Source organism: Culex quinquefasciatus, chromosome 3 (assembly GCF_015732765.1).
Source record: "Culex quinquefasciatus strain JHB chromosome 3, VPISU_Cqui_1.0_pri_paternal, whole genome shotgun sequence".
In the NCBI taxonomy this organism is placed as follows: Eukaryota; Metazoa; Arthropoda; class Insecta; order Diptera; family Culicidae; genus Culex; species Culex quinquefasciatus.
Genome location: NC_051863.1, coordinates 184,226,742 through 184,254,200, shown reverse-complemented (window position 1 = coordinate 184,254,200; position 27,459 = coordinate 184,226,742). Strand labels below are relative to the sequence as shown.

Here is a 27,459-nt window from a genome sequence, read left to right as displayed (position 1 = left end):
ATGTTTTACTGTAAATGTTTAAAATATTATGTTTATTTTTTTCTATACAATTGAATATTTGAATTAAATGGTCATGAAAGTCTGTTATTTTTCAATCAGAGTATCCATTTATTGCGCCTTGCAGCAATTTCTAGAGTTTTGTGTCAATCGTGCTAGACCTAGATTTTTTCATCACACTGCTTTGCAGGACTGAGAACTGTCAACTTTGCGCACTTTGCACCTCAGTAGAGTGCTGCGGGAAAATTTTCATCACAGTTAGCAAACCGAATTTCCATCACACCATCAAAACAAAACATGTGTACTGCATCGACTTCTGACCACAATCTAGTCATCAAGCTGTGGTGGCCGAGGCAGATAAGTCATTGAGATGGTCTGTTAAAGGTTCCTGGATCGATTCTTGTGGTTGCCACTGTTAAGTTTTTTTGGTGGATTATTTTTTTTTCTAATGAGTTCGAGGGCATAATTATATCGACCATCTCGAGCTATGTTCAATGAGTCAGTAAACGGTACCATTATTATCTCGACCCGAGGTCATGAATTGACTGAAAACCTGGCTAAAAACCAATGGATTGTAGACGAAAGAAGCCTTTTTTTATTTTTCGGTAAAAACAGTACTAAATTCTCTTAACTACCGTATTTATGGTAGAACCGGGAAGAACATTTCTTTTGAAAGACTTTATTAGACAGGATTACATGTCCTATATAGCATTGGTAAAAAGTTTGAACAAACTAAAGGGTAGCCAATGATAACAAATCGCCCTCTCCGACGGCGAAACTCCGGACATCTGTCTATCTCAGATTGATCCGCATGGGTAGCTTGTATCCCGGGCAGTTGCTTCTGCTCCGCCGTCTGTCACCTTCCCATCCCCTTCCCCAGGACCATAGAGGACGATAACTACTGGCATCATCGCCATGAAGGGACCCGGATCAGCGCCGGATCAGCCGGATGTTGTACCGATCCAACAAGTAGTGAAGACGTTCGCTGGTTGTCCACCATCCGCCCAGCAAAAAGACAAAGATTCACCGTAAGTCAAGATCCCGGCGCAACACCGCTGCATCCCGGTACCGAAGACCACGATTCCTCAGTCGAAACAAGACGTTGTCCCTCCACTTAGCCGGTCCAAACACTTTTTCGAGCTTTTTGAACTTCCAAAAATAAACAAATAAATAAACAGTCTGCCATAGCAACGGATATCGTCGTCATCACTGTGAAGAAAAATCACTGTGATGAAAAAATACTGTGATGAAAATAATTGCGCAAGACTCTAGTAAAGTGCAAAATGCGCAATAAAATAAAAAAAAATCTGTAATATTTGACACAAAAGATATGATTTTTTTGAAAATTTTCAACATTGAAATACCTACGAAAACGTGTTGTTTGTATTTTTTGTATTTTAAAATTTATAAATTTCAAATTTACAGGAAACTTTCTGATATATTTGGATGACGTCATTTTTAGGGTTTTCAAGCTTGATGGCAAAAAAGTCAAACAATCGCTTTTTGCTGGGTACAATATGAAAAAAATAGAGTTATTTTTGATTTAAAATTATAATCTGAAAATTAAGTTAAAAATCGTTTGCGTTTCAGGATAATTAGGATTTGTTGAAAAGTCACAGAACTGTAAAATTAGTTTTAACAAACTTGTATTTTAACACTAAAGATGGCACCCCGAGCCCCGAACAGACGGTAATAACTGAATTCATGCCATTTCAATAACAAAAACTGTTAAAATAACAGAAAGTGTTATGGATTCTTCCTGAAAATCCATTTTTTCATAAGAGTTTAATAACAGTTTATGTTATCAACACAAAATTTGTTATTGGTTTGATATTGATTGAAAGCCAAAACAACTTTGGAATATCATTTTTTTTTTGTTATGGAAGAATACCTCTGAGTGTTATTGGGATGATCGGATTAGTTGTTAAAATAACAAAAAATAATAACAAAGATTTGTTCGAAGAAGCTAAAAATGTTATTGGTCTATTATAATAATAATAATCCAATAACACAAAATTCATAGCGACGAATAACTAATCTTGTTATACATAACATAACATGTTATTGGCCTAGTTTTTTTTCAAATATCAAAAAATGTTTTTCCCAAGTTATTTTCGTCTGCTCGGGGCGGATTTTGAAAGCCTGATTTTTCAGGACGTTATTTTTGGCCAAAATTGTAGATCAACTTTAAACAGCTGCCAAAATAACAAAATTTGTTCTAGAAACGTAATTTTATCATCAACGTTTTATTTAACTTTTAAATATTTTTTTCTTTTTTATATTAAAGTGATTTTTTGATAAAAAATGTCGGAGTGAGATACACAGTGAACAGAAATTAAATTTCCTGACAAATCGATTTTAAATATAATTTTTTGTAGTATGTTTATTTAGAAGCCAAATGTTCATTTCCCTAATTAAATTTATTTTATCTTTAAAAAGCAATAAAAAAATCTGCAATTTTGCTCTAAAGACGATCTCAAGCGTTCCTACAAACTTTAACAAAGAAGATACAAAAAAGAATCAATCTTCTTCGAACCCTTCCAAAATAACCTTCCCTAAACGGTCGATTGATCGCTTCTCGTACATCCCAAAGCTCCCCCGGAAAAGCTTCAATTTAATGGAGCCGTTCCTACCTCACCACTTTTCCGGGCGGCCATGTTGTTTTATGTTGCAAACATTAGCAGCAGCAACAACAACAAGAAGCAACTGCAAGAAGTAGAAGAAGCGGAGTCGGTGGGCCTCATAACGAACTATTATATCGAAGATTAATAAAAAAGTTGGCAATAAAACCGGCAGTTGAGAGGGTGGTGGCGGTGGCACAGGGCCAGCAAAACAATACAACAGGCTTTCCGGTTCATTTTCTCAACCCGGAAAATGAAGGAGGAGAGGGGGTTTGAGGGATCGATAGCCATATAATGACAGTGGCTAACAGTGGATAAATACTAAAAATTATGTTACATTATGAAATTATTAAAAAATGATCTTTGAAAATTACATTTTTTTTTGCAATTTTGCAACAATGTTTAAATTTTTGCAAAACTGAAAACTTGCCAAACCGTGTCTCACTGGTACAAATCCGCGGCCCAAACTTTGACAACGACTACTTCGATGCGCGAGAGCAAACGAGACGGAACGATACACAATAATAACACCAGCCGAGTAGCAAGTGAACGAGCGGGACACAGCACACTATTATAAATGATCCCGGGGATCGGAAAGAAAGGCAATTAAACTTTCTGGCTTTAGTTTGGCGCACTTTGGATTGGATTAAAAATTCATAAAATTATTATTCTCCGTCCCGCTCACTCGCGCCAGCCGGGGATAATCCTTTTTCGAGAGTTGGAGAGTTCAACATCGGCACCAGAAGTAATTCATTATTGCGCAGAGGTGGAGACAGAGTTGGGGGCATTTTACGGGCTGAGACTAACTATAGATAGAGAGAGGGAGTAAAGTAGTTATAAAACGGTTCTAGCTTTTAAACGATTTATACTCGACGAACCTAGTGTCAATAAAATGGAGGCGTTTCGATGGGAGGGGAACGGTGGGAAAGTCGTTTCAAAAGGGAAGATGTCCTTTTCGGTGGATTTGGAAAAGGTTTATGGTTTCCATGGCAAAACAGTTGATGAATTTTGGTAAACATGTTTTTTCTTAAATTTGAATATATTTTTTAGTGGCTCTTGAATGCTCGAAAACTTCGAAAACTGGTCAAAAAATTACAAAATCGAAAATTTTCAGAAAAACATTTTTTTTTCTTTTTTTGTACTTGTCTCCTACACAGCTTTGTATAAAAAATGCTACACTAAAAAAGAACAGTTTGCAAATTAATTTTTGTTCTAAATGAGAGGTTTTTAAATGACCTCTCTGGGTTATTGCAGATTCGAAAAGTTGACTAAACTTACCATAAAATGGCAAGTCTCGATTTTTGACAATGTTTGAAACGGATTTGAGATCCAGTTCCAATATGCTTAAAATATGTTTGAGCTTTCAAAAATATTTGTACCAGCCTAAGATACAACATTAAAATTTAAGTTATGACGGTTATAAATTATAATGCAGTGCTCCTTAATTTTGAAAAAATAGTAAAGATGTAAATTAAACTTTTTAATAAAAACCACATTTTCCTATTTATTTTCTTCTTCGTCAATTCTATCGGCGATAATATTATCGCCAATAACGGAAGATAGCTCAGTTTTTTAAATCTTCCTTTAATTGACTTAATCCAACAATATCATGTTAAAATTTTAATGCATTTGTTTAGATTATATTTTTGATAATGCAGTATTCAAAGCAGAAATTTTTCAATGTACATAATTTACAATATGGATATCAAACGAAGCAAAATTTGGTATGCTAGCATTTTTTTGAATTTTATTTTTTTAAATACGCAAATTTTCATAATTTGCAACAAGGCTATCGAACAAAGCGAAATTTGGTATGCATTTTTACTGTTCTAGTTTTTTTTTTAATGAAATACTAAAATTTTCACAACATACCGTATTGTTTTGGAAATATTTAAATTTATAATAATTTCAAAACCGCTTGCAAACGATTCCATATGCAAAGTACCGTATTTTTCAAAAAAAAACTCAAATTTTATAATTTGCAGCATGGCTATAAAAAAAACGAAATTTTGTATGCATTTTTAGTGTTTTACATTTTTTTAAAAGAAACACGAAATTTTGCATGCATTTTCACTGTTCTAGGCTTTTTAGAATAAAAAACTAAAATTTCTCAAAATTCCTTTTTTTAAAGTACTCAATTTTTTTAAATTGCAACATAAAAATCAAACGAAGCAGAATTTGGTATGAACGTTCACGGTTTTAGACTTTTTTTTATTATTAAAATTTTATTTTTTTGTTAAAAAATAAAATTTCCACAAAATATCGTTTTTTTACACCATTATTGCAAATAATTAAAATTTGCGTATTTTCGAAAAATATGGTATTTTGTATAAATGTGGGTGTTTAATAAAAAAACTCTAATTAAAGTGAAAAAGAACCAAATTTCGCTTCGTTTGATATCCATGTTGCAAATTTTGAAAATTTTAGTACTCTAAAAAATACGGTATTTTCAGAAAATTTTAATATTTCATTCAAAAAACTGTTAAAAAGTGAAAATACATACCAAATTTCAAATCGTTCGATACTAAAACACGATCTAAAACACTAAAAATGCATACCAAATTTCGTTTCGTTTGATAGCTATGTTGCAAATTATGAAAATTTGAGTATTTTCGAAAAAAATACGGTATTTTGTAGAAATTTGAGTATTTCATTCAAAAAATTCTAAAACAGTGAAAATGCATCCAAAATTTCAAATCGAATTATCGGATAACGATAACGATAAAATCATCGTTATCGTTATCGAACCTCGATAAAATTATCGTTAACAACCTGAGCAATTCTCTACCAAAACCGGAAATGGATTTTATTTGTATTTTTTTATTTGGCTCAAACTTTGTGGGGGCCTTCCCTATGACCAAATAAGCTATTTTGTGTGATTGGTTCATCCATACAAGTCTCCATACAATTTTGGCTGCTGTCCATACAAAAATGGTATGTAAATATTCAAACAGCTGTAACTTTTGAGTGAATTTTCTGATCAATTTAGTGTCTTCGGCAAAGTTGTAGGTATTGTTGAGGACTTTTGAGAAATAAATAGAAAAAAATCAAGACTAGCATTTTAAATGGGCGTAATATTCAATGTTTGGCCCTTTTAAAATGTTAGTCTTGATTTAAAAAATTTCAAAATATTTTTTTCGAAGAGATCGAAAAATTTCACGAATGTTCCATGTATTAACATTGATAATCGGACCATTAGTTGCTGAGATATCGCCATTAGAAAATGGTGGGTTATTTTGGTGAGATTAAGAAAACTTCAATTTTCGTGTTTCTTTTTCTTAAAGCGACTCTTTCTCAGCAACCCGTGGACCAATCTTCAATGTCTCTTAGACAATTTCATAGCAAAATTTTCTGAACTTCTAAAAAAAAATTTTTAGAAATGGTTACTTATGGTCACTATTTTTAAAAATTGAAAAACTGCAAATATTTCGCTAAAATCAAACTTCCGTTGCTATATCTTGAAAACGGAGCCCTAATCAAAAAATCTGTAGAGTACTTTTCGATTGCAAATTCAATGTTGCATTAAAAAATAATGTCAAACTTGTTTTTGCATGAAACTTCGATTTTTTCCAAAAAATCACTGTTTTTTCAAAAATTCATTACTCGGCGGCAGATTTTTTGACCATGTTTCTCTATGGCTCAAAAGTTGCGGATTTTTTTCCCCTAAAGCATATGAAAAAATCTCGAAAAATAAAAAAAAATACATATTTTGGGAAATTGAGTTTTAGTGAAAAAAATGTTGATAAAAAAAACTGCAATTTTTTTCCGTGTACCTATTTTTTTTCTCAAAATTCCTCAACAATACCTACAACTTTGCCCAAGACACCAAATTGATCAGAAAATTCACTCAAAAGTTACAGCTGTTTGAATATTTACATACCATTTTTGTATGGACAGCAGCCAAAATTGTATGGAGACTTGTATGGGTGAACCAATGACGCAAAATAGCTTATTTGGTCATAGGGAAGACAAAGTTTAAGTCAAATAAAAAAAAATACAAAAAATAAAAATGGTCAAAATCGGCCGATTTCGTAGAGAGTTGCTCAACCTTGATTTTGATATTTTTAAATTGCTTTAAAATGTCATCCTTTTCTTATATTTTCATCAAACTAATTTGGCATGGAAACCAAGACATCAATGTCTGACGACATTTATTTTTAATTAAAGATACTATCTATAACTATTGGGAATCAAATTTCTTGAAGTCTTTCGTCTAAGGTCATCAAAAGAGTTTTTCAAACTATTAAAATAAGATTCAAAAACACAAATTATCTAAGAGAAAAAAAAATCAGAAACTCTCAACAAAAATTTCAGAAAAAAAGATAAAACACACTCTCTTAAACGCTAGATTTCGCTCAACTTCCAAGTTCTAACAACTTTAGAGTACCAACTATAAGCGGATGTGTGGGACTCGTCACAGACAGTTAAGATCTTCGCGGGACTTTCTAAAATCGCAAACTTGTAAACCAACGCAACGCAACGGGGGGACGGGTTTGGGGGTGTTCAGCAAGAGAGACAGGAGACAATCTCTAAGGTAAGAAAAGAAAAACTGGACTCTAACTATGGCGACTAGTTGGAAAAGAACTCGACTGGGCGGCGATTAAATATGGGCTCTGCTCTAGATTCTCTAAGAGAGGTGGTGACTATAAACTAGTTTGGGGGAGGATTTTTGTTTTGTTTTTGGGATGTTGTTTTTTGATGGGAGGGGGGGAATAGGGACAGACGGATGGAGAGAATCGGGCTTTGCAAAGAGAAGGATTGCGGTTGGGGGATTTGAATAAACTCAAAACTCAACTTTGTTTACAACGAAAATAAACTAACAATTTCAGGAGCACAAACTAGAAGCAGTAACTTGACGATTCTTGGGGTGGGGGAAATAAGAACGGGGTATGAATAAATTTAGCTTGTTTGTGTTGGTTCAACTGGGTGTGTGTGAATGAGCAATTGCTTGCGTTTGGTTAGTCGTTGGTAAAGATAGTTGATTATATGTGCATGAAAGGGTTACACAAACCAATATATTTTACGCTTTTGAACGTGGATACAACCAGGATTAGTGTTAGAATTTTGCTAATTTGAACAATTGTTGCTGTTGGTTAGCGACATTCTGGTTGCAAATTAGGTGTGTGTCTGTGGTTGTGCACATATTTTTAGAGTTGAGGAAAAGGGGAATTAAAAGTTGGAAATATTCACAAATAAAGAGACACAGAAATACAGACAGAATTGAGAAGAAAGGTTCGTTTACAAGAGGTAACACTTAGACAAATAGGTATCCTCTATTTTTCCATCTAGCAATAAACAGATCGGATGTTCATACATACGTTCATTTGAAAACTAGGTGTTCTAATTAATCTCTGCAAAATTTTTATATTCAAATTAGTATTTATTGAATTTAAAATCAATTAAAATAAAAGAAAAATATTCCACACAAATTTAATCAATTTGAAAAAAACTTATATTTTCTTCGTGTCCATCTCAGCAAATTGTAGCACTACGGCCCTCGAGGCCGTACTAGGTTAGCCGCACAAAGTGGCTTCTGTGTTTGTTTATTGAAGCAAAAAGGCTCTGCTGCTTGGCCGCTTACAAAGAATATTTTCTTGCGTTATATGCACTTGTATTGCCTTTGGGGGGGAGAACTTTATTCTTTCTTGGAAAACCACTTATTCACGGTGAGAGAGAAAGGGTTCGAGAAAAAGATGCAAATTGCAACATTGTAAACAATTTAAAGACATCTGAATATTATGATAAACAATCTATTTGAAATTGGATTTCATGGTAATTTGATTTAAGAATTTAATTTAATTGTAATGAACTTTAAGAAAATAATAGGATTTGTTTTCTCACTCATTCTCAATGCTATTAAATAATACATTGCAACTCAAAATCATCGCTTTTTATAAGAAACGTTCATTTAAGACCCCAAAAATCCCTAAAATTTGTTTTTTTTTTGCGGCAGAGCGCTTTAAGTGTCTACTTATATAAAAATCACCGTTTTTATAATGATTTAAAAGCTTGTTTTTAAAATAAATTCTAAAACCAAATCAGCAGAGGTATAACATAAATTGCGCTTAAAAAAAATCCCCGAGAAAGAAAAATGCAAAAAAAAAAATCTTCCGAAAATGTATAAAGCTTATTTAAAACTTGTTTAAAATCACAAAATTAAGTTTTCTGGCAACCTTGCCCTAAGTAATGAGTACTTCAGTAAAATATCGAAGTTTTTTCAAGACCGAGTTTTGGACATTTTGATGAAAATGATTTCCAGAACCAACATCTTTGCTGACGCATGTTAACTACTTTTCTGATCAATCATAAAGTTTTATGATCTGGCAACCCTGCCATGACGTACCACCCACTGAGAAAAAAATCTCAGTGGACATTGCATTGGACATTGCATTAGACATTATATAGATTAGATTAAGGGGAAATTTGATTTTTTCGAAAAATTGTAGAACTTTAAGAGTTATTGCAAACAAAACTGTGCAAATTGAAAATTGAAAAGGTTTTGTTTACTTGGGTGGTTCACTATTTCAGAAAATGTGAACGTTCGTGTTAATTTTTGTATTTTTTTCAGTGAGTATCGTTGTGAACTTATTTTTTTATTTAACAAATCAGAGTTAGGTCTAAAAGAGGAGTGGCGTTTGAAGAACATTTAGAGCTATGAAAAAAAAAACGTTTTCACTTATAACAAATTTAATTTGGACTAATTAATAAAAAAATGCATTCATTTCAAGGTAAAAAGATGCGCACAACCTAATCAAGTTTAACGAAGTTGAAATAGCGTTAAAAAAAAAAACAAAGTTTAAATGAAAAAACGTGTATGGTATCACCCTAACAAAGTTCAAATGCATAATAATGATGAAAAAACATTACATATACAGAACTACATTTTTCTACCCAATTCGGTAAAATTTTACAGTTTTTGCCTTCCTCACCTTACTGAGGAAAGGCTATAAAATCACTCGAAAAATGAACTTCTCAATTAGACCTCCTAGACCCACCTTCATGTATACCTATCGACTCAGAATCAAATTCTGAGCAAATGTCTGTGTGTGTGGTGGGATGTTGATCAAAAAATTGTCACTCGATTATCTCGACATTGGCTGAACCGATTTTGTCCGTTTTGACGTCATTCGATCCGTCTTGGGGTCCCATAAGTCGCTATTGAAAATCATGCAGTTTTGTTAAGTGCTTCAAAAGTTATGCTAAAAAAACGATTTTAGCAAAAGTCCGGAAGATTGTAAAAAGGGTGGTTTTTGTAAGAAAACCCGTCATGTTATACATTTTCAGAAAGGTATTTAAAAGACTTTTCCAATGCGTCCAAGACATTGAAGATCTGACAACCCTATCAAAAGTTATAAGCACTTAAGTGTTATTTACGCACTTTTTCGAGGCCGGATCTCAGATATGTTGATGAAAACGTTGTCCGGATCTCTTATGCGATCTACCGTTGGATAGGTATTCAAAAGAGCTTTCCAATGCGTCCAAAACATTGAAGATCTGACAACCCTATCGAAAGTTATAAGCACTTCAGAGTTATTTATGCACTTTTTGGAGGCCGGATCTCAGATATTTTGATGAAAATGCTGTCCGGATCTCTCATGCGACCTATCGTAGGATGGGTATTCAAAAGACCTTTCTAACGCGTCCAAAACATTGAAGACCTGACAACCCTATCAAAAGTTATAAGCACTTAAGATATATCTACGCACTTTTTGCATTTTGAATAGCACCCTTTAAATGTGAGGAAGGCGCCAACCACCTAAGGGTGGATTAAGTAACGTTTTTTTGTTATCTTCTGAACGGTAAATTGAAAATTATCGACTCGGTAAAAAATCACCGAAATTAGGTGTATCAAATGTACAGTTGATCAACACAAAAAAAAAACCTTCACGGGTACACGGAGATTTGAACTAAAGCACTTTAGATGAGTGTCGTACTCGTTCACACCGTGCCATGAGAGCTTGTTGGTAGGGAGAGGCAGACCAACGGGTGGACGGCAAGCATACTGCGATGGTTTCATCATTAATTTGCAGTAGAGCTGCAACTTAATGCTATAAACTTGAGATTACTTCGGATTGCAGCAATCTGGCATTTGGGTGTAGAAAGGTTATTTCTTGCAAACGATTTCTTGTAAAATTTTGCTCATTTTATTTAGATGATTTACTTCAAGAATCTTTAAAAATAATGTAAGTGCGTATGCTTTTAATATATTTTGCCTTCCTCACTGAGGTAAGGCTATAATCCTGCTCTAAAAATGAACTTTGTATAAAAACATCGTAGACCCACCTTCATGTATACATATCGACTCAAAATCGAAAACTGAACAAATGTCTGTGTGTATGTGTGTGTGTATGTATGTGTGTATGTGTGTGTGTATGTGTGTGTGTATGTATGTATGTGACCAACAAACTAGCTCATGTTTCTCGGCACTGGCTGAACCGATTTGACCCGAACTTGTTGCATTCGACTTGGTTTAGGGTCCCATAGATCGAGTTTTATACAGATTGAAGTTTCAATAAGTAGTTCAAAAGTTATGTATAAAAATGTGTTTTCATATATATCCGGATCTCACTAAAATGTATGTAAACTATGTCCGGATCCACCATCCGACCCATCGTTGGTTAGGTTATCAAAAGACCTTTCCAACGAGTCCAAAACATTGAAGATCTGGCAACCCTGTCACGAGATATGGCCACTTAAGTGATATTTATGTACTATTGTGAAGCCGGATCTCACTTAAATGTATGTAAACTATGTCCGGATCCACCATCCGACCCATTGTTGGTTAGGTTATCAAAAGACCTTTCCAACGAGTCCAAAACATTGAAGATCTGGCAACCCTGTCACGAGATATGGCCACTTAAGTGATATTTATGTACTATTGTGAAGCCGGATCTCACTTAAATGTATGTAAACTATGTCCGGATCCACCATCCGACCCATTGTTGGTTAGGTTATCAAAAGACCTTTCCAACGAGTCCAAAACATAGAAGATCTGCCAACCCTGTCTCGAGATATGGCCACTTAAGTGATATTTATGTACTTTTTTGAAGCCGGATCTCACTTAAATGTATGTAAACTATGTCCGGATCCACCATCCGACCCATTGTTGGTTAGGTTATCAAAAGACCTTTCCAACGAGTCCAAAACATTGAAGATCTGGCAATCCTGTCTCGAAATATGGCCACTTAAGTGATATTTATGTACTATTGTGAAGCCGGATCTCACTTAAATGTATGTAAACTATGTCCGGATCCAATATCCGACCCATCGTTGGTTAGGTTATCAAAAGACCTTTCCAACGAGTCCAAAACATTGAAGATCTGGCAACCCTGTCACGAGATATGGCCACTTAAGTGATATTTATGTACTATTGTGAAGCCGGATCTCACTTAAATGTATGTAAACTATGTCTGGATCCACCATCCGACCCATTGTTGGTTAGGTTATCAAAAGACCTTTCCAACGAGTCCAAAACATAGAAGATCTGGCAACCCTGTCTCGAGATATGGCCACTTAAGTGATATTTATGATCTTTTTTAATCCAGATCTAAAAAATAGATGAAATTTGTGTACAGCCATTGATGGTAATGAGTGAGGAAGGCTTCAACCACATAGGTGGATTAAGTTAGTTTTTTGATTTAAAAAAATCTGTTTAGTGAATTTAAAGTCACTATTTAAAATTGAATCCAAAAAAATCCATCACTCATCAGCATCCACCTGTACCTTCGTTTGAAAATCGCATGCAACAGGTTGCTGGAGCGCTTTTAATCCACTTAAAAGGACAACCTGCATTTCCACCCACTTGCTGAAGATTGGAAATAATCCCTTGGAAGAAAGAGAGAGAGAGAGTGGAAGGAAAAAATCCCCTCAACGTTAATTGGTCTCTGTTTGTCTGTAGTTGTCAGCTCTGAAGTGGTTTTGTGTTTTCCAGTTAAAACAAGGAGAAAAAAGCGAGGAAAACGCAAACAGAGAAATTAAACGAACCATTTGAAGGAAAAGGAGAGTTGAACGCAAAAAAAAGGTGTAATGAAAAGTGAGTGAGAGGAAAACCGAAAGAAAAAGGTAGAAAAGTAAACTTGAATGAGTTTAGGGGGAGTTGTATTTTTTAGGTAACAAAAAAAAAAAAGGAAAACAAAATCAAAACAAAAGAAAATTATTGGACAGAGAGAAAGGGACGGACGGGAATCGGCTCAGAAGGAATTAAGCCATTTTGGACGGGGGGCCAGGACCGGAAACCATTATGGAAGGAGGAGTGGGGTGCGGTGTGGTGGCTTTGTGAGAGGGGGTAAGTATTACTTGCATGCAAACAAACGTACAATGGCCGGCCTATGTAGCACCCAGATACCCACTTTGGCCATCTGAGCTTGAATGCCCTTCGCTTGGAGACCTTTGACGGCACCCTCGGCGCACGCCGGCGATTCGAAGTCAACAAATCCGTAACCTGTGGGGGTGGAAGATGGAATGAGACAAAAAAAAAAAAAAAAGAGCAAGAGAAAATGGAATGGACGATTTCCGGCAAAAGCGGAAATCATGAAAGAAAAACAAGATAATGAAGAAGAAGAAAAGGTTTCGCGTTAATTGGATGGGATCCTTGGCCAATAGATTGTGGGCTTACCTTTACATTTGTTTGTTGTTTTATCTAATATTGCCTTTGTGGAGATGATAGTACCGTATCTGTGGAGGGAAGAAAAACAGAAGAGAATAGTCAGAAGAAGCCAATTGACTAATGTTAATAACAACGCTTATAATGCCCACCGTTTGTGGTCGCAAATCCTCAATCAAGAGCGACTTAATATTGCCATTCATTACCGGCACCACAAGTAAAGCAGAGTTTGTGCTGCATAAAATATGATTTCCAACTTTTCAATGCATCAGCAGCAACTCAGGACGAGAGAAAAAAAAACGAGCGAACGACACGAAAGGACTCTTAATATGTTTTCCATGTCCCACATATTTTTCACCTAATTCATCTAAGGCGGGGTAAATTATGGGTGGGTGGAACGCTGAGAAAGAACGACATCAAACGAGCTCGGAATACACAAACAGTTTCCTGTTTGTACGGGGGCGTGGATGAGTTTCTGAACTGTCGCTGGCCGGTAGCGACTGCTTTGCCGCCTAGATGGAAGTGCTTTTACGTTGAGAGGCATTTTTTGTAAATATTTTTCTCTGTTATTGCTTGATAATCTTAATTTATTGTTATTTGATATTCAAATGCCTAGAAAAAAAACACAGTTTAAAAGGTTTAGGTTTATTTTGTTATAAAAGTGTGTTTATTCATATCAATTCTTGTTCTACAATTACAGTCCAGACTCGATCGTCCGAGGCCTCAGAAAAATTTCACTTTGGAGCAATTCCCTTAGAGCGTCCAATTTCCCGGGGTAACAAATTTCCCGGGAAACGGGAAATTTTTAGCCAATTTCCCGGGAAATCCCGGGAATTCCCGGGAAATTTTAAATATATTTAAAATTGTTATGATCTTGGTTTTAATTAATAGTATGCATCAAAATTGTATAGGACATCAACATTAATGGTCTGAATAAGTGTGAAGATCAATTAACAGCTTGACTGCATGTAAAAAATCATTCAACTGCAAGAAAATGTATTTTGGTATTTTTGATGAGAAATATTTTATATCAATGTGTTTAAACTGTGAGTAAAATGAATCCATAATACCCAATCATAAAATTTCTTTTAAACTTACTTCTGTGACCAGTTTATTGAAATGAGAGAAAAAACATGCAGAACTTATGTTTTTCATGACAAATACTGGTTTCATCTCTTGATCAAATAGTAAAGCTTTTTAGTGTTGGTTTTAAATATTCGAAGCAAGCTTTGAATATATTTTTACATTTAATGAGAACAAACAATAGAAAGTATTTTTTCAATGATTGTTTTGTATTATTATGCAACATGATTTAAATTATACGATAAATTTACATCATTTCACAAAAAGTATTATCCCTCTAACAACTGTAGTTGCACCAGTGCTCCATAATTCGTTTACTTCAAATTGTAATTTCTTAAGTACTAGATATTCAACCAATTAAATTAAGTCTTTTTGCACAAGTTCGATTTTCATCTCATTTGATCATGGTAAACAAAAACGTAAAAAAATCTCAATTTTAATTTGGAGGTAAGGAGTTAATATTGTTTTGATGAAATTACATCAGTCTGTTAAAAGCTTACCTAATTGTAATAATTTAATACTCATTAAGCAAGATCTATTCCCAGTTGCTTCAAAAATTAATATTATCAGAAATAATTCTAATATCATAATTTCTGATAATCTGATTAATTATACATAAACCAAACAATACTTTTATTTGAACAAAATCATGTTGAGTTTGTTCATTTATTATTTTTTCAGAGCATTTTCAAAAAATAGTTCCTAAAATTCAAGAAAATGTTTACTTCCGCTTGAATTTCGGGAATTCCCGGGAAATTTACAAATTTACAAATTTCCCGGGAAACAGGAAATATTTTTTTTCGGGAAATCCCGGGAATTCCCGGGAATTTTTTTCCCTGGACGGGAAATTGGGCGCTCTACCAAGCTATGTTTTTTTAATCAGTACTGAACTTTTCAATAATTTGAAATATTGGTCGCAGAAAAATTTCAACTTAATTTATTGTTGTTAAATCGAATTTGCAATCAAAAAGTACTTTAGTGAAATTTTGATAAAGTGAACCGTTCTCAAATTAAAGCCATTTTTAGGTAACTTTTTTCAAAATAGTCTCAATTATTAATTTTTTGAAATTAGTGCATGTTTGCCCACTTTTGGAAAATATATTTTTGAAAAGCTGTAATAGCGTAATATTGAATGTTTGGCCTTTTTAAAATGTTAGTCTTGATTTTAAAATTATGAAAATATTGTTTTCGAAAAGATCGGAAAATATCACGAATGTTTCATATTTTAACATTGTAAATGGGACCATTAGTTGCTGAGACATCGACATTAGAAAATGATGGGTTGTTTGGGTGAGACTTAAAAAACATCAATTTTCCTGTTTTTAATCACGTGCATGGCAATATCTTTGAAACTAAGGGCCGTATCAACAAAATTCAAATATGAATAATAAAGAGAATTTTCTAAGCATTGAAAAAATATTTTTCTCAAAGGTGGGCAAACATGGGCACTAATTTATAAAATGAATAACTGACACTTTTTTTAAGTGAACTAAAAATGGCTATAACTTGAAAACGGTGCACTTTAACAAAAATTCACTTAAGTACTTTTTGATTGCAAATTTGATTTTACATCGAAAAATAAAGTTGAAAAATTTTTGGGACCAGTATTTCGATTTGTTGAGAAAATCTGTATCAATTCAAAAATTCATAACTCGGTCGAAGATGTTTTGGACATTCTGGAAATTTTTGAAAAGTTGGCATTTTATGTCCCCTAAAACATATCAAAAAATGAAAAAAATAAAAATAAAAATAGTGTTTTTGGCAAATCAAGTTTTAGTGACAAAAAGTGGAATTATAAATGGGTAATTCTCTACCAACTCACACGAAATCGGGAAAAGTTGCCCCGACCCCTCTTCGATTTGCGTGAAACTTTGTCCTAAGGGGTAACTTTTGTCCCTGATCACGAATCCGAGGTCCGTTTTTTGATATCTCGTGACGGAGGAGCGGTACGACCCCTTCCATTTTTTAACATGCGAAAAAAGAGGTGTTTTTCAATAATTTGCAGCCTGAAACGGTGATGAGATAGAAATTTGGTGTCAAAGGGACTTTTATGTAAAATTAGACGCTCGATTTGATGGAGTACTCAGAATTCCGAAAAAACGTATTTTTCATCGAATAAAACATTAAAAAAGTTTTAAAAATTTTCCCATTTTCCGTTTCTCGACTGTAAAAAAATTTGGAACATGTCATTTTATGGGAAATTTAATGTACTTTTCGAATCTACATTGACCCAGAAGGGTCATTTTTTAATTTAGAACAAAATTTTTCATTTTAAAATTTCGTGTTTTTTCTAACTTTGCAGGGTTATTGTTTAGAGTGTAACAATGTTCTACACAGTTGTAGAGCAGACAATTACAAAAATTTTGATATATAGATATAAGGGGTTTGCTTATAAACATCGCAAGTTATCGCGATTTTACGAAAAAAAGTTTTGAAAAAGTTACTTTTTGCGTTTCTCTTTGTTTCGTCGTCCGTGTCTGTCGCGGGTGACCATGAACGGCCATGATCGATGACGACCAAAACTAAAAAACTAAAAATTCAGCATTTTTTCCGTGTACCTATTTTTTCACAATAGTCCTCAACAATACCTACAACTTTGGCGAAAATTCATTCAAAAGTTTCAAATGTTTGAATATTTTTGTACCATTTTTGTATGGATACTGACAACTGCTAAAATTGTATAGAGACTTGTATGGGTGAACCAATGACACAAATTAGCTTCTTTTGTCATAGGGAAGGCCCCCATAAAATTTGAGCCAAATCAAAAAATATCAACCGTTTTCAATGAATGAACTGGGGTTTTGAAAAATCAAAACGTATCATTAATAAATGACAATAAGGACGAAAAAAAGAAAATATCAAATATTTTTTTAAGAGAACGAATTGTTTTATTCGACGATAACATTCGAACATTCTTTGCAGTCTTTGGTCCCTAATCACCAGCCTAGTGGAATTTACATTCAATTTACACCTAAGCCCCGAAACAATACTCAATCGGAATGAAAACCGGCACAAATTGATAATTCGTCTCCCATTTCGGAATTCCAATCAACCATTCACTTAATTGAGAACCGATGAAAAACGAAAAATAAATTTCCCCTAATCCTTCATCACGCGCGCCCCACCAATCAACAAGAGGGCACCCCATTGTCCCTTCATCGTTTGTGGGATGACGAGTTTTCCATTCTAGCGTGGTAAATCCCAAATATTTGCACCTGCCGGTCGACGAATTTCATCGCAACCTTTCCGCCGCACACCCACGGGAGCACCACCACCACATTCCATTCCGGTTCCGATCGAATGTCGGACAATTTAATTTAATATTTTTTATTCCATTCTCGAACCCGTTTTCCATGTTCCATCGTTGATTGTCCGCCTCCCGGATCCGGATTCTAGTCCGTGGTCCAGGGAACAATACCGCAAATTATTCCGATTGAATTCCGGGTTCTCAATCTATTGCTGATGGTTAACCTCCTCGTCCCACCATCCCCACTCCACCGAGTGGTCCCATTGATTCATTTAACATTATATATTTATTCCTTGTTCACCGAGACCGAGATCGAATCGCCCCTCGCCAAGCTTCGACCAATTATTAATCCCGCAATCAATCTCTCATTCACTGCGGCAATCGCCTTAAACACCGGTACGGGGTGGCGCTCCGTGGTATGAATTCTCCCGGCGCAAGGACTCTCGTTGGTGGTGGTTCTCTGGAAAGTCAACTCATCTTGCCATTGATTTTGTTCGAAATTATAAATATTTTGTAGAGTTTTTATCACAATAGGTGGAAAAGTTTGTAAGTTTGTCAGGTAAATTGACAAATAAAAAATTGTGAAACAAATCCAACGTTTTGGCATCCAGGAGAATACCTTCTAGCCTGGCTTCGCCAGAGCAGAGGCCACTACCCGGGACCGGACCACACGAAAACCGTTCAATAAAGAACCCATCACTCTTCATTGATGAAGGGGAGGACTTCACCCCCCCCCCCCCTCCCACCAACATGGAAATGATTTATACACCTTGCCACAAAGAGGGGGGTGTCTCACACACACAGAAGCAGGGCGTTTTGTTATGCTGACATTGTGCCGCGAACATCGTCGGCGGAGATATTTAGAGAACATTGATTGAGGATTTAACGGAGCATGTTCCGGAAGGGTCCTCCATGCACAAGCCGGGCCCAAGAGGATGGTTGGTCAAGTTGGTATTGGAAAATATGACGTCGAGAGGACATTCTTGAGTGTTGAGAGTGTGATGTGTTTGTGGAATGTTATGAGCAGGATAGTGCAATTGTCTTGGTTTAGGAATGTAAACAGTACTTTGTCACTAATTTGATTAATCAACATTCCAGGAGTTGTGAGCGATTCTCGGGAGCACGCTAACAATCGTTTATAATCTCCAAATATTGCAATTTACCGACTCTGAGCGGTAAACTCATTTTTTTTTAATTTTCAATTTACATCTTTAAATATATATTTCTTGAATAAATATTTGTTACGATCCCTCCACCCCCTGCAAAAGAGGCCAAAAATCAGAGGACTAAATAATATATATGAAAAAAAAAACAAATTTAAATGGAAATACAAGTCAAATTAGCTTAAAACAGTTTGACATTTATTTTCCAAAGTTGTTCATAGTTTTTAGTGAATTTAGACTTGCTTAAAAATATTTAGAATATTCGTGAAATTACGATTACCGCAAAAAGTTTACGTTTTACTTTTTTTTCGTCAATATTTAGATAGTTTAGATTGCTGAGGTACATCGGTTAAAATTAAACAAACTGGAAAATTGTTGTTTTTAAAATTTCATCCAAACAGCCAACATTTTGTAAGATCCGATTATTAATGTTATAAAATGAAACATTTGCGAAATTTTCTGATATCTTTAAAAAATACAATGAAAATATCAGAGCAAGACTATCATTTCAAAGGGCAAAATATTCAATGTAGCAAACAAGGTTGTTAACGATAAAATTTTCGAGGTTCGATAGCGATAACGGTACCAAAAGGGACCTAATAAAAAAAATATAAAAATGAATACAAAATTTCGCTTCGTTTGATATCCATGTTGCATATTAGAAAAAAAAATCAAAATTTTTGTAATTGTCTGCTCTACAACTTTGTAGAACATTGTTACACTCTAAAAAATAACCTTGCAAAGTTAGAAAAAACACGAAATTTTAAAATGAAAATTTTTGTTCTAAATGAAAAAAATACCCTTCTGGGTCAATGTAGATTCGAAAAGTACATTAAATTTCCCATAAAATGACATGTTCCAAATTTTTTTACAGTCGAGTAACGGAAAATGGGATAATTTTTAAAACTTTTTTAGTGTTTTTTTCGATGAAAAATACGTTTTTTCGGAATTCTGAGTACGCCATCAAATCGGGCGTCTAATTTTACATAAAAGTCCCTTTGTCACTAAATTTCTATCTCATCACCGTTTCAGGCTGCAAATTATTGAAAAACACCTCTTTTTCGCATGTTCAAAAATGGAAGGGGTCGTACCGCCCCTCCGTCACGAGATATCAAAAAACGGACCTCGGAATCGTGATCAGAGACAAAAGTTACCCCTTAGGACAAAGTTTCACGCAAAACGAAGAGGGGTCGGGGATTTCATGTGAGTTGGTAGAGAATTACCCATAAGCATTTAACAAAATACGTTTTTTTATAACTTAATTTATAAACTCAAATAAAAGTGAAAAATCATACCAAATTTTGCGTTGTTTGATATCCATGTTGCAATCAATGAAAATTTGAGTATTTTCAAAAAAAATCTGTATTTTGAGGAAACCAGTGCATTCAACTTCAAAAATATAAGGGTAAATAAACCCATTTAAAGCGTAATAAGCGGTCGTGTTTCAATGATGCTGGATCATCTGGAGTTTTCCTTGAAATTTACTAAAACCAAGCACACCAACGAGTAGAGCAACTTTTTGTGAACATTTCGGTTTATTTTCACTATTACTAAAATGTATTCTATTCCTTTGACAAGCATTTAAAAAAATATTTCCCAAATGTATTCTAATCAGACAAGCATGCATTGAGCCACGTCCATTTTTTTTCAGCTTAGTTCTTTTTTCTTCCAGCGCTCTTTCTTAGTGCTGCCAATTGGGATGAAATTTAAAGCAAACACTCCCGAAAAGTAGTATTTATAGAGAAAATGTCCTGGCAACACTGGCTCTCTAACAGGCGCTGCTGGTGGAGTTGTTTTTTATTTGCTTTCGCTTCTCGCTCAGTTTTCTTCAGCCTTTGATTGGAATGGGTCGTCAAAAGTCAAACGTCAAAAGACTTGGCGCGTTTGTGTTTTGATGGCGCTTGCTAATTATTTACATGTTTCGGGATTATTGTTCAAGTGAGTAACTAACTAATGTTCGAAAGAACATGTTGCCGGTAGTTGGAAGCAATTTCATATCTTAAGCGCTTTGACAACGTTAGCGCAAGTGAAAATATTATGATGGCGATTGGCGACTTTCGCTAAGCAGTTGAGCTCTCATCTTGCGTGCGGATGTGTGTGCCAACAAAATGATGAGAAATGGTCTCGCAAAATAGAAATTATGATCAAAAGTGCATTAAATTTAATCTTTTTGGCCAGTAAGTGGCATGAATTTGCGTGCTTACTCGAGGCGGTGCTGTTGCTGGTAAATTTATAGCCTTAATAGTATTATTGGAGCTTTAATCGAGCATCAAACTCTCCTTATGACAAAGATAGGTGTTTGATTAGAAAGGGAATATTTTCCCTAGAACAGTTAAAAAGCGTATAAAATTTCACTTTGTTTGATACCCAGGTTGCTCATTAGAAAATATGAGTATTTTCGAAAAATATTGTATTTTGTGATTTTTTTTACAACTTACTACATTATCAAAACATAATATATTCTTAGTGAATGCATTGAAAATTTATCATGTTATTGATGGATGAACTCAATTTAAGAACAATTTTAAAAATGAGTTATCGTCCGTTTCGAGAGTTTGTTAGAGAAAAAGTATGATATTTTGGAAAAGTTTTATTTTGAGAAGATGTTAAAGTAAATAAAATTTTCACCTTGAAAATGTTTCTAAAAGAATGATTTTTACAAATATGTAATTTATGTATGTGCTAAGATTTAATTACGCCACTTTAAATAATTCAATACTGAGAAAATTAAATATGTAATTTTAAGCTTTATTTTTAAAATTATGATTAAAAATTAAGTAAAAAAACGTTCAATACATAATAACAGTTATTCAAATGTTGGATTTTTGTGTTCAATTTATGCAGCATAGTTCCGAAAAAAATGCCTAATACTTGAATGCAAAGGTCCTGATTTTCGGTTCAATGAACAGAAACCACTCACTCATCGCCTATCCATTCGTCGCCTATTCCAACCCGCTAGCATTCATGAGCGAATAAGTCTCGCAAGCAGCCAGCGAGTGGCCCGAACTGTTCACTCAGCGAACAAATACATCGTGAAAATATTTGCCTACTCCGTCGCTCCGTCGGCGAAGAGCCACTCTCACAAAATGCAAGCGCGGCAGTCTTTTTGTCTTCACGCTCTCAGTTTGCCATCAATTTGATTTTTTCTTGGTGGAAGTTTCTTTGAATGGTGTCTATAATGTTATGAAATCAAAATAAATGCACAATTTAATTGATAACATTGATTTTAGGCAACCCAAATCAATGAGTATAACGCAGCGCATCAGAGAAAAAATGTTTTCAGTTCAGAGTGATCGGAGACGATCGGCCTGTCTGAACCGTTCGGAGACTGAGCCGATCAGAGAGAGAGAAGAGTAGAAAAGAGAGTGTTCGGGAGCGAATGGTGATAGCGTGACAAACGGTAGGAATTCATCAGGGCAGTATCGCGTCGCCTGCTATTTGTGCTCGCGATTTTGATTTTGATTTGATTTTGAGCAATCAGGACCCTTGCTTGAATGTTTATTTCGATGCTAATTTCGAGCAAAAAAATAATAATCAAAACTTCAATGTGATAATACTTAATTTATGGCAAGAAGTTGGTTTATACCGGAATTATTTTGACATGAATCGCAAAAATGGATCAAATACTTTAAAATTCCCACAACTGAAAAAGTGACTCTCCTCATACAAATCGTCAAAACGTGAGGAAATGTTTTTGGCTGGCCTGCAATGAAAGGCAAATTTGAACCATTCTAATGTCACACGATGCGCCTAAAATGAAGATGTATTGGTGAAATGTGGGGCGCACTATTTGATTGAGGATCTGCTCAAAACTCGCAAATTTTGCAACCCAAAAAAAAAAATGGAGAGAAAGAGAGGCTGATGTACTCACTGTGCACACATATTGATCAGATCCTTGTCCGTGGTGCCCTGCTGCAGGCCGCGGATGTACAGGTTCGTCTTGGACAGCTGCTCCGTCTGCTGCGGGGTGTTGCTCGGGCCCATCGTGTTGTTTGTGTTGGTGTTGCTGAGACTCGTACTCAGCGTGCCGCTCTGCGAACCGGTGTTGGACGAGCTGCTGGAGTTGGTGTTGCTGGGGGACGCCGCCGTCGGGACTCGCTGGCCGTACTGGAAAAATTTCAAAGTGAGAAAGAGGATCGTTGTCATTCTGTGTTGGGAAGCGGGATTACGGGTGAACAACCATAAACTACGAAACAACGGAAAACACTACTGGAAAATTATAATTCGAACTCGTTTGCAGTTTCTTACAAAATCAGCACGTCAAAGGACAATCCCATTTGCCCGCACTCTCCAGAGACGACGACACCGGGTACGCGATGCTTCTAATGAAAAGTTTATTCTCCTCAAGACTCACTTTTTTTCTTGCACCAGCCAACGCCAGCGCCATGAATAATAATAATCTACGTGGAAATCGTGTGGGTTTTTTTTTCTTTCTCTCTCGCTTTTCTGCATCAAACTCAAACTTTACTCGACCATTGTCACACCCGTTCGCCATCGTCTTGGAGCGGGTTTTCCCCTCATTTTCCCAGCGACAAACACCAACAGTCGACGGTCGGCCTTTGCGAAACGACCGCCATGATTAATTTGAAAATTTTAATAAAACATTTTTCTTTGCTTTTCCCTTCATTTTCTCTCCCGCGTGGTGGTCGTAGATTGTGGGTTTGTGTGTTCAAAGAGAAATAAGTTTCTTGAAAAAGCGGAATTCTTCTACGTCTTTTTTTTTTAGCGAAAAAGGTTCCCCAGAGCCTTAAGGATATGCGCATACGTTAGCAGGGAAAAGAAGAATGAACGGGCCATATTAGAAAAGAAGCAGAATTAAGGGAAAACTACACTGGGAAGGGGGAGGGGGGACTTTGCAGCCCCTAGTGGCAAAAAAGGACCACGCAAAAAGTACACACACACACACATGCACATTTTAGAATACCACAAGGCGAAACGTGTTTCTGGCGGCGCGGGAAAACGTATAATGTGGGGAGGGATTGTGTGTGTGTGTTGGGTTGGGGCACACAAAGCCATGAACACACATTTAACATACAAAATGCAGATGCGGGGACGAAAGTTTTCTATCATGTGCTTTTTTTTGGGATCCAACGGTGCAAGAGACGAAGAAAGAGCATGTGTGTGTTTGAGTTAGGTGAATAAATTTAAACAAAATTTGTACCAAATTATGTTATAAAGTGATTTAACGCTACTATCATGCTCACAAAAATTTCTTTAATATGTAAGTACTTTCATAATGCCAACCTAAAAAACGACACAATTTTTAATTCAGTCTATCTAATTTTATCCCTTTGGCTTCATCCATAAAGTACGTCACGCTACACAGAAAAAAAAAATATGGTAATATTCATCTGGAAATGGTGACAGATTTTGTGGCAAAATAAATGATAAATTTTACCCCAGAAAATGATGAATTTTCATCAGTTTTTGATGAATATTCATCAGGTTCACATTTTTACACATTTTTTATGTAATATTACACAAATAAAGAGGTAATATTCAACCTACCAAATTTTCAACATTCCAAAATTCAACATTTTTTTCTGTGTAAAATCAGGCATAATTTGCGGGGAAAGCATTTTGTATTATTGGTTCGTCCATACAAGTCACTATACAAACATTTTTGATGTTATTGGTGACCAAAAAGGCAGTTTTTTAGTTTATGAAATGCATGAACATTTTTTCCACGTAAATATGGATTTAAAAGAAATCAAGATTTCCGAAACATTTTGAAGAGGCATTACATTTTTTTTCGATGCACCGTTTTCATGTTTTACCCATTTAAGAGTTAATTAAGGATGAAATATGTTCATTTTTTTTAAATGTCTATGCATCTCATGTATCCATTTATGAAAAAAAAATTTCGAGCAGCTGAGACAGTTTTCGACAAATTCTATCACTGGACTTTGGAAAATGAAAAAAAAAACTAGTATCTGATAAATAGAGATGCAATGAATCAAAATTAAAAAAAAAAAGTTCTACTCATTAAAAAATTATGGTAATATTCATCAGGAAATGGTGACAGATTTTGTGTAAAAAAAAATGATTAATTTTACATCAGGAATCCGTGAATATTCATCAGTTGCTGACGTATATTCATCAGGTTCACATATTTACACATATGTATTTCAGGTAATATTACTCAACAAAGAGGTAATATTCAACCAACCAAATTTTCAACCATCCAAAATTCAACTTTTCTGTGTAAGTGTTAACTACACAGAAAAAAAAGTTGAATTTTGGAATGTTGAAAATTTGTTAGGTTGAATATTATCTCTTTTTAAAAAAATGTGCAAAATGTAAACCTGATAAGTATTCATCAAAAACTGATGAAAATTCATCATTTTTTTGCCACAAAATCTGTCATATTACCATCATTTTTTTCTGTGTAATTAGCCTTTATTTTTTGAACTGCCGACCTATTTTCAATATAAATAAATGAAATCTCTGTGAAATTTTCCAATCTTCCCAACTAGTAAAGTTTTCGAAGTTCATAATCATATCTACCATTTCAAAAGAGCCAGCACTTGTTTTTTTAGACCTTTTTAAATGTAATGCTTACACAGAAAAAATAAGTTTAATTTTGGATTGTTGAAAATTTGGTAGGTTGAATATTACCTATTCTTTGAGTAATTGTGGTTTGGTTGAGCGTTTTAGCAGAATGCATTACTGTGAATACAAATAGACGAGTTGTTCCTTTTAATTCCGCTATATATTTTTAATATCTTGACAGATACGTATTTCGTCTACTACTTGCAGACTTCATCAGTGTTCTGCTCTCGAGTAGTATTACTCAAAACATGTTTAAAAATGTGAACCTGATGAATTTTCATCAGAAACTGATGAAAATCCACCAATTCCTGATGTAATATTACACATTTTTTGCCACAAAATCACAAAATCTGATGAATATTACCATCATATTTTATTAGCAAAGGTCTGACTGAAATCGTAATAAATGCAAATAGAAATATTCAGTTGAAAACAAAGAAATTTTTTTTCGAATTGAAAGTGTTTCAATTACCATATAAATTCATTTTTTGTAATAATGTCTAAGCTTTAAAAGAAAAAGATAAAAGTAGAACAGCAAGCAAGGGAACCCTCCAACATCAAGCACCAGAAGTCTTTTTTTATACAAATATTGAAATTATGATTTTGGCCATAATTTTTCTACTTTTAAAGTCAAAATAAGTTAACATCTAGATGTTCCGTCAAAGATTTCCGTGAGATTCCTTGAATCTTATCATTTTTCAAATCAATTCTACACAGAAAAAAATGATGGTAATATTCATCAGGAAATGGTGACAGATTTTGTGGCAAAATAAATGATAAATTTTACCCCACAAAATGATGAATTTTCATCAGTTTTTGATGAATATTCATCAGGTTCACATTTTTACACATTTTTTATGTAATATTACACAAGTAAAGAGGTAATATTCAACCTACCAAATTTTCAACATTCCAAAATTCCACGTTTTTTTCTGTGTAGGAAATAAAACGATAATAAATGTTTCATCTTAAAATACTTTTTAAGTCAATTTTATAAGTTTTCAACCAAAACCAGTTGAAATTGATTAAACAACCCAAGTAACATTTTTTTCCAGGAGTTCTACAAGAGCTCTTCAAGATAGCTACAGCATAGCAGTTTGGACCGCGGTAGGATAAAATTCTCTTCAAAACTTCTTCAGGAGTTTGGAAGAGTACTTGAAGAGAGTTTTATCCTACCGCGGTCCAAACTGCTATGCTGTAGCTATCTTGAAAAGCTCTTGTAGAACTCCTGGAAAAAAAATGTTACTTGGGAAGTATATTGTTATAAGTTTTTGAAAGATTGCACAATTTTTTTTATAAAATTGAATTGATTTATTTTTAGAAATCAATTAAAAGCAAACATTCATGTAAAAACAACGTTAAGCAGAAATAGTCGTAATGCCCTGAGTCAATATATTGATAACCGGAGGAGAAAGCCATAAGAATACAGAATGAAAAAAGTAATAATTTGAGTAAAGAAAAATATTGAGAAAATATATTGCAATTTAGAGCATCAATCAGAGTTTTTTTTTGTTTTTTTGTTAAAGAAACTAACTAAAGATAGTAATATTGTAATACGCAGTAATACCAAATTGACTACTATTTTATTTGAAAGAAATAATTAAAAAACAATTTAATAATGTTGGATTCATGCTTGGTTTATTCAAGATTAAATGAAAAGAATTTATGTTGAAGATCAAGAATCTCCTTTTAAAACATTTCAGAGTTTAACTGAGTCCTGGTCAATTTACACGATATTTGATTATTTGGAGTAGGGGAATTCTCGTATCTTTGGCAGGTTAAGCACTCGCTACTAACTCCATCCAATTTGCTGATTTTCACTATTTAAACAACTAATTTTGCAAAACTTTTGATAGAAACTTGCTTGCTCACTTCTTATTGAGCTATTTATCACTCGATTTCAGTTGAAAACGCTTTTTATTAGCTTTAATTGATTGTCAAAGTTCTGACCTGCCAACATTAGAGGCACGCTGGAATTAGATGCTGTTCCCCTAGTAGTTCCCATGGAAGTTAATTCAAATCCAGATTTCTTTATAGCTCAAATTATTGTTGCCTATTGATTTCTAATTTAGTTTTTGAAATGTGAGATGAAAAACTCAAAAAAAAAAATTGACTGGGCAAAATGTTGTTAAAATATAAAATCTCGGGTGAGTTTTCAAAAAGCCGTAAGAGCCACCGTGACCTCCGACACTA

The 27,459-nt window shown here is 34.4% G+C and overlaps 1 protein-coding gene across 14 annotated transcripts in view; it reads right to left on the bottom strand.

Moving 5' to 3' along the window:
• Nucleotides 1–27,459, bottom strand: part of LOC6041261 (protein alan shepard) — a 340,069-nt gene that overhangs the window by 16,615 nt on the left and 295,995 nt on the right. For 12 of the 14 annotated variants that reach the window (XM_038261535.1, XM_038261536.1, XM_038261531.1 and 9 more), the window contains 3 exons: nt 22,586–22,821; nt 13,234–13,292; nt 12,935–13,059 (listed from right to left, as the gene is read on the bottom strand). In XM_038261535.1, the coding sequence (XP_038117463.1) occupies nt 12,935–13,059; nt 13,234–13,292; nt 22,586–22,821 (420 nt within the window). The remainder of the gene's footprint in view (nt 1–12,934; nt 13,060–13,233; nt 13,293–22,585; nt 22,822–27,459) is intronic. The other 2 variants (XM_038261537.1, XM_038261538.1) reach the window with 1 other exon arrangement.